The 11,222-nt window shown below is 40.2% G+C and overlaps 1 protein-coding gene across 2 annotated transcripts in view; it reads right to left on the reverse strand.

Annotated features, from left to right (window-relative positions):
• Positions 1-11,222, reverse strand: part of LOC109476122 (HAUS augmin-like complex subunit 3) — a 20,598-nt gene continuing 9,376 nt past the window's right edge. For both annotated transcript variants that reach the window (XM_019777017.1, XM_019777018.1), the window contains exons 7-16: positions 9,904-10,046; positions 8,290-8,424; positions 7,596-7,779; positions 6,943-7,095; positions 5,464-5,560; positions 4,976-5,132; positions 2,193-2,274; positions 1,092-1,187; positions 419-569; positions 1-41 (exon numbers count right to left, since the gene is read on the reverse strand). In XM_019777017.1, the coding sequence (XP_019632576.1) occupies positions 441-569; positions 1,092-1,187; positions 2,193-2,274; positions 4,976-5,132; positions 5,464-5,560; positions 6,943-7,095; positions 7,596-7,779; positions 8,290-8,424; positions 9,904-10,046 (1,176 nt within the window). In that variant the 3' untranslated portion in view covers positions 1-41; positions 419-440. The remainder of the gene's footprint in view (positions 42-418; positions 570-1,091; positions 1,188-2,192; positions 2,275-4,975; positions 5,133-5,463; positions 5,561-6,942; positions 7,096-7,595; positions 7,780-8,289; positions 8,425-9,903; positions 10,047-11,222) is intronic.

The raw sequence follows: 11,222 nt of genomic DNA on the forward strand, positions 1-11,222 counted from the left end.
TTAAGAGATTCTATCACTCAGACAGGATATATACAATATAAGGCCACACCAATTTAATTTGTTGGTTCTCGGATTCGCCTCTTCGTTTTTTTCTGATTTGCAAAAAAAAAAATTTGATTCTGGTCCTGAATCAACTGAAAAATGCTCATGTTTTGCCCCCAACAGTTGAGGAAAGTCCTTTTCTTCCTAGTTGTTACGGTTTTCCCATCTATCATTGCAGTGGTTTGATTAAAAGTTCAAAATTCAATGTTTAAATTTTAACCCAGCCTTTTGTGTTGACTTCATGGCTCATTCCATAGCATTTAAGCCTATAATAGGATGCCTAGACCTGTTTTTATTTTTATTTTTTTTCGCCCTGTCGCTTCATATTTTTTCTCAAAATATCCGAGAACCAACAAATTAAATTGGTGTGGCCTAAACTGTGGGCAAGAAAGTTTTTTTCAGGATATTTGGGCAGCCTGCACCCTGGCATTCAGATCCTCTATGGTCTCCTTCAGGCGGTCAGGTGCAGTGAAGAAGTCTACAAACAGGTGGCGCTCCTTCACAAGATTGGGGTCATTCTGCAGGTCCTGAGTGGAGAAACAGCAAACCATTACAACTTGCAGTGTGGATCCTGAGTTAGATTTAAAACACTAGTTTTCAATTAAATACAACGTGTATCTTGTGCGTCCAGGTCTGAACACTTCTGTATGAGACAAATCAAGCATTTTCAAATTTCAGGTTACTTACTACTACTACTAGTAATACTAGTATTTTGTGTGTCGCTGTCATGAAAATTGTGTAATTTGCATGCTGTGATAAAATGTGAATAACAATTGATAAAACATGAACATTGATGGTCTGAGTGCAAAAACTCAGTCTCTACCTGACTAAATACGCTGGCTATATATAGGAGAATATTTGCCAGGGGAGTTTGGCCGCCTTGTAGGTTTGACTGGCCACGCAGGAAGGGAAAGAAACTATCTCCCCGCGGCCGGATTACCTTGGCCAATTTTACTCTCTTTTTTGCTGAATTCTACATGTACGATCTGTATTCCCGTAGAAAGGCCTGGTGAAGGCTAGCAAAAACTTTAAACATCCCTCGGACTCACCCTTTTCTTCTTGTTCATGTCCTTCAAGGTCTCCATCAGGCTGGCTTCAAGGTCTTTCAAGGTCAAATCCAACTTCAACATGGAGTCCAAAATAGCCTGGTGATGACATACATGTAGGTAGAAACATCATTGATTAACAGTCTGTCATGGTTAGGCCACACCAATTTAATTTGTTGGTTCTTGGATTTTTTCAGAAAAAATATGAAGCGAAAAAAATAAAAACAGGTCCTATCATAACCCCAAATGCTACGATAGGAGCCATGAAGTCCATACAAAATCTGGGTCAATATCTATGAACAATGCATTTGAACTTTTAATCAAACCACTGCATTGATCGAAGGAAAAACTGTAACAACTAAGAAGAAAATGACTTTCCTTAACTGTTGGGGACAAAATATGGCCATTTTTGATTAGAAAAAAAAACTAAGAGGCGAATCCGAGAACCAACAAATTAAATTGGTGTGGCCTCAGCCTGAGTTACACAGCCTCTCACTGTTCGGGCTGATTGGGCTTTCTCCTGACCAGTGGAAGGGCTGCTAGAAGCGTAATTTAGTCAGGCTAGGATCATGGTCATACCCTACCTATGTACATGTATGTGTGTCTATATGCTTACAGTACCTTCTATATGTATTCAACATATGTGTAAAAAAGATGACATGGTAGATGAATAGACCAGGATAACAAGATGCTACATCATGAAAGTTCATCTGTGTTGGTAGTTCCATGTCTAAAGTTAAAACTTTTGATCCAACACAAAATGTTCTCTCACCTAGAGCTTTCGACCAGTCACTCTGGTCTTCCTCAGTAGACTGACCCAATGAAGCTTGTCACGTGGCTTCTTTGAAGTGTGACGTCAACACTGGGTCAAAGGTATCTGGTAGATGATGTCGGCCCCCGTCGCAGATACCTTTGACCCAGTGTTGACGTCACACTTCAAAGAACCCACGTGACAAGCTTCACTGGGTCAGTCTACTGAGGAAGACCAGAGTGACTGGTGGAAAGCTCTAAGGTTTAAGAGATTTCTTTATGTTGGACCAAAAGTTTTAACTTTAAACAAGATGCCACATGTTTAGGAACTGTTGAAGCCTGCTGACGTCTCACCTTTGGCCCGAGGGTGGTAGGTCCGCTGCCGGGGGTGGCCCTGTCATACACGGCAGTCCCCAGGTCCTGTACACTGGTCTCTCTGTAGTATCACAACACAGGTAGACTAGTATACACAAATGACATGCTCTGCAGGCTTTTAGCTAGGATTTTTTTGTTGGGTGTCCATTTTTTTTATAGTATGCTATGCGCAGCAAAGATGTGTGGTGCACATTAGCTTTTTAGGGGGTCTTTTTTTAATTTCATAATGCTCTGAAACACTACTTTTTGCATTTTGAGATGCAAATTTTGAGGATTTTTTGTTTTTTCCTTTAGTAAACCATCATTTTTGTATTCATAGTAATTCTGAAGGGAGGCATGTGTGCATGGCAGGGGTTGGGAGTGAAAAAAATAGGGCGTCTTTAGGGTGTCCTGCCAAAAAGTAGGGCATCCAATTTCTTATTATTTTCAGTACAGGGCGTCCAAAAGACACCCTGGACACCCCCTAGCTAAAAGCCTGATGCTCTATTATCTATATCTAAGGCCACACCAATTTAATTTCTTGGTTAACGGATTTTTCTCGAAAAATAATGGAGCGGGCTGGCGAAAAAATAAAAAAATAAAAACAGGCCTACGCATCCTATTATGGCCCAAAATGGTACGATAGGAGCCATGAAGTCAACACACCAGGCTGGTTCAAAACAATGAATTTTGAACTTTTAATGGTACCATTGCATTGAAAGATGAAATAACTGTAACAACTAGGAAGAAAAGGACTGTTTTCAACTGTACAGGGCAAAATATGAGCATTTTGCAGTTGATTCTGAATTTTTATTTTTATTTGCAAATCAGAAAAAAATGAAGCGGGCAAATCCGTTAACCAAGAAATCAAATTGTTGACGTGGCCTAACAGCAAAGAAAACATTTTACATCCCTCTGAGTCTAAACTATCATTTAAAAATCTGACTGAAATTTTGTGCAACAAAACTTTCTAGTCTGAGTGAAGAAAACTGTCTCTCTTTTTAGGAATAATGAAACAAAATTTCTAGATCAGATAAACTCTGGTCTATACTTACATTTATGTCCTACCTGGGCCGCGATTACGTTCGATACGGGTGTTCCGGCCCGTGTGATAACTAGCGGTACGGCCCGGGGCTTCCAAATGTTCCATAGAACGATTCGAACGCGTTTCGCCCTAACCGCGTGCAACGCTTTCGAAAATTCGAATGCAAAATTCGGACGTTGGAATTGATGTTGTTGCACTTTTTGGGTTTAGGGACACCAACTTTCTGCTCATTTTGCATTGAAAGGCGTGTTTTCTTGGGTGGGTATAACATAAATAAAATACAACACGGTGTATTCCGCATCACTCTCGGTCCCAGCCCTCCCGCGGATCGGATCTCCCTCCGGCCTTCGGCCGTCGGGCGATCCGACGCGCGGTCGGGCTGGTACCTCGGGTGATACGGAATACCCCGTGTTGTATTCTATATGTATATAGAAGCCCATTATACTCTATCACTATCGAAACCATCCCAGGACACGAGTTAAATAGTGTTGAATGACCGAGTGGCTAGTCTAGCGAGTGGCTAGTCTAGCGAGTGGCTAGCCTAGCGAGTGGCTAGCCTAACGAGTGGCTAGCCTAGCGAGTGGCTAGCCTAGCGAGTGGCTAGCCTAGTGAGTGGCTAGCCTAGCGAGTGGCAAGTCTAGCGAGTGGCTTTGTCTAGCGAGTGGCTTTGTCTAGCGAGTGGCTAGTCTAGATCTAGTGAGTGGTCTAGCAAGTGGCTGGTCTAGGGCAGAAACTATGGAGGATGGCACTCAGGCTAGGTGTAAAATGTGTGCCTGACTATGATTGGGGAGCTAAAAGGCAGTAGAAGGAGAGGGATGGGCTCCAAATTCCAAAACTGTGCCTAACAGATGCTAGTAGATCAAAGACCGGATCCTGCTCCTATGGCCTGAAAAAGGCTACAGGACTACCTTAATCTTCACCTTTTTCACAAGTCACATTAGGCCACACCAAGTTAATTTGTTGGTTCTCCAATTTTTTCAGAAAAATTTAAAATATGAAGCGAAAAAAAACACAAAAAAAAACCAATAGGAATCCTATTATACATGTAGCCCCAAATGCTACCATAGGAGCCATGAAGTCAACACAAAGGCTGGGTTTAACTTAATATTCAAACAATGAATTTTGAACAAAGTTTTGAACTTAATCAAACCACTGCATTGATAGATGGAAAAATTGTAAGGCCATGTTGATTTGATTATATGGATGACATCCTCTGGGGACACCAAAACTGATGCGAGCGTGCGAATAAAAAAAAAGTTTTGCAAAAAAAAAAGTTGCTTTCATCATGAAATCTACGTGGTCATGAAGGTTGAACAAATGACACAGAGTATGGTATGGCGAATAATCTACACTCCAAATCCATTTCTTCACATTTTCGTCTTTTCATTTAATTTTGGCATTCTACGACATTGGTATCATTTTCAAATAATTTTTTTGTACCTTACGGTATATATTTGCTCATTTTGCAACTGTTGATTGTATGATTTACAGTATGATTGAAAACTTTCTTTTTTTTTTTGGAATCGGCCGAAAATTCATGCGCGCGTGGATGTCATCCATATAATCAAATCAACATGGCCTAACTAGAAAGAAAAGGACTTTCCTCAACTGTTGGGGGCAGAATATGAGCATTTTTTAGTTGATTCAGAAACAGAATCTTTTTATTTTTTGCAAATCAGAAAAAAATGATGAGGCAAATCCGAGAACCAACAAATTAAATTGGTGCGGCCTTACTTACAGGTGTTTGAGCTTGTCCTCCTTGCCTGTACTGGAGTCAGCCAGGCTAGCCTGCAGAGTCTGTAGGTCCAGGTTCAGACTACAGGCACCTTCCTCCAGACTGGAGTAGGTACGAAACAACGGCTGTTTCCTATCATGGTCCTCACTGGGAGATCCAACTACACACGGAGAAATACATACAATTTGGTACTCATTATTCATTACATTACAGTTGTAAATGCTCATTATGAGGCTGAAAGAACATGATTTTTGAGACAGTTACCACGATATGTCAACCAAAGTTTTTCAATGTCTCGGGTTATGGGACTACAGCACACTGTTACGTCAACTTTATGTATTTAAATGTTAATTGTATTTTGTTGTGTGGCACTGTTAAGATAAGTTTTAAACATAACATCTTCCATACATTTCTCAATTTGAGAGTCTGTCAGATGTTTAAGATTCTGATTGACTAGCAGATTACACAAGCTTCAATGTTTCCCTCATCACCTATGATGTTGTGGAGTCTGATGGTGAAGTTGTCCCGTGAGTCGATAGTTGCCCTGGCTGTGCGTGAAGTCTTGTACACCGGATCTTGTAAGATAGCCTGTGGGGTGGATTCAACCATTATTATCACACTGGATGGTGCATTGAAGATATTTTTTATGCATTTTTGGCGACGTCTCAGGGAGGAGCCTAATGGTACAGTATTGTGTGCAGTTTGCAAGAATTCTAGGAATTGTACAGGAATTTTGTCCACAGGAATGGAATGTCCACAGGCACGTCTCTGACCCACATCTATGCCCACATTCCTGGAAACCCTTGGGAAGACCGCTCTTTATTTGTTTGACTTTATTTGTTTTACCAGTAATTACAACTCAGGCTATTTTGGCCTGCTTTTCAGGTAATCCTGGATACACATAAAAAGTACACACAACAAATACACGGTACATAAACAATTAGTAAATGTAACATCCAGAACATCAACTAGATCAAGATCTAATGATCTGTTTAAATGTCCTGAGACTAAGGAATTGTTGTTGCTGTAGCAGAAGAAGTAAGGTCAGGGCTCGAAATTCATTTTTGGGAGTAGGTGCACTGGTGCACCCAACCTAAAAAAATTAGGTGCACAAATTTTTTTTCTGGTGCACCATATAAAACAAAACCTAATTATAGATCTTACTGCTCCTCTTCTGAGCTTTAATCTGAAATGGGCCCGGAGCTAACTTCGAAATCTTAAACAAGTACAAATTATGTACTACAACAAAGGTTTTATTATTTTTCTGACACTTAGATGCTGAATATCCTGCATACTATAATAATTTGATATGTACAGTACCTACAAAAATATTTGGGTGCACTGGTTGGGTGCACAGCTCCAATTTTGGGTGCACTAAGGTGCGAGCTGAAGTTGCACATGCACCCAGTATTTCGTGCCCTGGGTAAGGTCCATATAAGTACAGTAGACTGCTCCGGTATGCCGTGACTCTTGCTGGTGAACAGAAGAGTAGGTGAGAGTCGTAGTCCCTTAGAAATTTTAACTCTGACCGAGTGGTTCCTACACTTAGAGTCTCCCACTTGAACAAAGATGCCATGTACCCCGGCACATGTACACTTTCTTGCCTTAAATTTGATCCTTCATTGCGCTGTTCACCTCTATAACAAGGCAATTCACCAGTAGTGCTATAGCATCTAAATAAATCCTATGTGATAACCGCATATTGTGTATAAATTTTAATTGTGTAATTATCATTTTGAAATGTTTTAATGTTGTGCTTGCCATGTTTCATGTGTACAATGAAGAGTGTAACATAATCATTGTTTTCAATGCTCTATGTACTAATGAAATAAGGACGTAATTCTGGTATTTGCCCGCGAGAGCATTACCGAATAAAATTTGAATTAAAGACAGTAACCAGAGTCGTAATTTTTGTTGTACAGAGTTCATGTTCTTGGCTAAATTATGGTTTTACATAGAACTGTTCTCACCAGTCTGTCTTGCGTCATGGTGACAGCCTTGTCCAGGTCCTTGCGTAGCGCCATGAGCAGCCGCCGTGTCTCGCGGTGAGCGCGGCCCTCCACCTCCAGCGCCGTCAGGAGAAACTCATTCCTGGCTCGCTGCTTTAACAGCTGAGCAATCACCTATATGGAGGGTCTGTGTACTTCAGTAATATTCAGGTAATATTCAGTTAAAATACAGGTTAAAACCTGTAACATATAAATTTGTGAGTCTATACAAATGTATATATCACGCCTTAAATTTTGATAGTTTACATGTACTAGACATGGGACTACTTATTCAATAACTGCCATAACTGGTGTCTCTAAAGATGTCAAACCCCTTAGTGTATGTAGAAACATCAGATAGATTGGACGTTTTTTACCTTGGTACATTAAAGTATCAGTAGCAATTTAAAAGCTTTCAGGTCTGAGTTTGCAAATAAGTACAGTACACATTATTATCGTTATAACACAACACTCCTGAATATAACTTGTCACTGAAAAAGTACTGAACATCCATAACAAAACAAAACAAAACAAAACAAAACAAAACAAAACAAAACAAAACAAAACAAAACAAAACAAAACAAAACAAAACAAAACAAAACAAAACATTCCACACAAAAGAGTGACAACCGCACCTCCTCCTGTTTGGAGATGAAGTAGTCCTGTCGAGCGATCTTGAGGTTGTAGTCTCCCTGCAGGATCCGTGTGGCCTGCAGCTCAGCGTTAGCCTGGATCAGTCGCGGGACCTCCACCTCCGACAGGACAGCCGTTTGCCGCTGTACCGCAGTCAGCACGGCCTGGGTCTCCTGCAGCTGTTTACTGGGAAGGAGGAGGAGTCACAGCAAGGAAGTTAAGCCTAGGAAAAAAATGTTGTGTTTCCTGTTTCCCGACCAACCCTACATGTAGAAAAAGCTGTCGACCCTAGCCTTTTATTGGGTGAACCCCAGCAAGAGACTTTTTTGAGCTGATCAACCTCCATGATCTGACACCTGAGTGATGAACCATTGTACAATCAGTTTTCAGAGGGTTGTACTCTGAATTAGACGTTAGATGTGCACCAAATGCAAGTCTTTTTTTTTTTGAGTAAGATATTGTTACCTTCCTAACACCAACCGAAACCCTCCTAGGGCCTAGGAGCCCTCTAAGTTCTAACTGAGGGGGGAAATACGTATAAAGTGCCTTTCCCAATGGCACAATGTCTGGGTCCAACCCTGGGGATTGAACCTGGGTCTCCTTGCTTGACAGTCGGATGTTCTATCTACTACACCACACAGATGCCACACATATGTATATATACTATATTATATACTAATAATATACGTCTCCTACCTGAGTTTTGCAGTGTCCTCAGGATAAGGCTTGCTGTGTAACTGTTGTAACTTCCGCTCCATGGCTTGTCGCGCGGCGAGGGTTCTGCTCTCCTGGACCTTAGCCTGGATGTACTGTCTCTGGCTCAGTGGGAAACTGGGATACAATCATACACCAGTGTTAGAAATAAGTACCCATCATTGGTTAAAGAGTTAGACTTGTTCCAACACAAGAAAGAAAAACTCACCATAAATTTTCGGCTGATCCCGTCAACCTTCGTCAGATTTGTGATGCAGGCGCTGACTTTCCGGAAGTCGGAAACGTGATGACGTCAGGAGTGCATCAAAAGTGGCGGGAAGACGGTATCTCCCACCATCACGGTTCAGAGAGGGTTGGTGGGAGATACGTTTCCGACTTCCGGAAAGTCAGCGACTGCATCACAAATCTGACGAAGGTTGACGGGATCAGCCGAAAATTTATGGTGAGTTTTTCCTTCTTGTGTTGGAACAAGTCTAACTCTTTAACTATGGATTCTTAACCAACACAGATGAGCTTTCATTCGAGTACCCATCATTGTTTATGATTTTAGATTGTATGTGATGTATATATATATATGTATCCTAGCATGTTGAATATCAAAGAAAGACAGCGGCTTCTGGTATTCATCACATTACTGAAATCTGAAAATATCTGAAAATTAATGTCTCCTTCAGACTCTTTAAGTGAACATGATTAACATGAGTATTTATATGGGCTTTAATAGGGTATGAATTAAACAAACCTTTATTGTACATGGAGATTTAAGCTTCATTCTACAAAAATGTCAAGAAACTTCATCTGTGATATCTATGGCAGTCTAAAGACCTGTTTTGTCTAAGTGATTTAGACATCTTTTTTTAGTTTCTGTCTTTGTGATTGGTCCGTGTAGTTTGGGGATATGGCTGTAAAAGTTTTTTGTTAAAAGTAGTTGTGTATGTATATGTACTTGTACTTGTACTTGTCTCCATGATTTGGAATAAACAGAGGGAAAAAAAGTACCCATCTGAAGAGACATGTTCAATATTGCAGAAGAAAAATTATGCAAACTGCAATTTTACAGACTGAAAAAATCTAGCCAGGGGTTCACTGGTGTTTAAAAGAGCTTTCGTGTTTACTACTGACTCTATAATATCGAGTAATTTTGCATGTATTTTTCAAATTACATGTAAAATATTGGCCAACATGCAATTTTGTATATGCCATGGGTTTTAAGACCTGGAATTTTAAGTGTTTTTTTGCAGTAAGTATTTCTGAGTTCAAGAATAAAATTTTGACACTGCAATTTTGCAGAACACTGCAAAAAAGTACAACTAAAGCAAAATAAAATTCAACAAATTACACAATTTAGCTATAACATGTACATCTAAAAGGGCATTACTTGTGCAATGAATGTTTTCATATGTTTGAGAATAAAGACATCTCTGTTGGTACTGAAAGCATGTGTCACTTTTTTTTTGGGGGGGGGGGGGTCAACTAACCGGCTATCTCTCTACAGTGGTCAATTGACCACTATAGACAGGTTTGACTGTATTTCTACTACAGTAACTGCTTTGTACATATACATGTAAGTTATAATAATTAATGTATGGTACTGACATGTTCTGAAGCCTGGCGAGTTCGTGACAGTTCTTCCTGATGACCTGGTCAGTTTCTCCCATCACCAGTAGACTGGACGGATCCCTCACGTCCAGGAACTGGTACCGAGAACCTTCCGCATGCCCCGCCAAGTCTGCTATACCCTGTGTGTAACAACATATAACCTGTCAACCTGCTCAAGAATTGGGCAACCAGAGGACTAATGCTGTGTACCTAAACCCACGTTCAGGTCTAGGTCTGGATTCAAGTCCAGAGTTTAGGTTCAGGTCAGGAATTTTAAGTCCGGACCTAATTATAAACCCAGGGCATATACAAAATATGGAAGGGACTTCTCAGTGGGACTTTCCAATGAAAAATGGGGCATCTTTATCGCAAAAGTTTGTAGTGAGCACTGCACTACCTGGGTTTTAATAGAAGAAAGATACATTGTTTGAGGTGCATGTCTGGGCAAAACTGTATTGCAGTGCAAATTTTTTACTATTGCAAATTTCAGGTGATTTAGAACACAAAGGGGAATGTGACATGATTTTTTTAGTCCAGGAACTAATTCCAGACATTCAGTTTTTTTTGGACTTGAACCTAAACATTTTTTTTTACAAGTTTGGAACTAGTTCCAGCAAAGTGGTACACAGCACTACAGAGGACTGAGGTAAAGTGGTCTTGTTGGACAGGTGGCCTTCTTGGGCAGAATGCTCACACCTATGAGAAAAAACTTGACGACTGGGAAAAGGTGGCTGTTATAGCCAGGTGACCAGCTTGAAGAGGTGGCCACCTGGGCAAGTTTTACTGCATCTTTTTTTGCATTGCCTTATTGTTACATGTGATCTTTTTTATTTTTCTTGTTTGAAATCACACAAAAATTTGACTGTGAATCCAAAAAGCAAATTTAAACATGTGACTATCAATTTATTTATTTATTTATTGAAAATGCAACAAGACATTACACTGACTCTCAAGGCAGCAAAGCTGATGTTAGAGAGTCAACACATAAGGACAAAACATATAGGGCACATAATATCAACAGTGTGAAATTACAAAAAAAAAATGATCATAAGAACCTATCATTCCAATTAGCCGAGTAAATATATGTACACATCTAAAATAACACATTTGGAGGTCAGAGGTCGATAAAATAAGTCACAGTCAGACTACCTTGTATGAGAAAAAAAAATACTAAATAACAAGGTTAGAAAGGAACAGCGTGGAAGTGCCTAGAAACGGTTTGTTGAAGTGATGTAAGTGTGGAAGGAGTGTGAGAGGCTTTCGTTTAATGTGATGTCATTGCCCGGGGACCGTTGAGTAGAACGCTGGTGGAGAGG

Source organism: Branchiostoma belcheri, unplaced genomic scaffold, assembly GCF_001625305.1.
Source record: "Branchiostoma belcheri isolate BF01 breed outbred unplaced genomic scaffold, Haploidv18h27 scaffold36, whole genome shotgun sequence".
NCBI classification, from domain to species: Eukaryota; Metazoa; Chordata; class Leptocardii; order Amphioxiformes; family Branchiostomatidae; genus Branchiostoma; species Branchiostoma belcheri.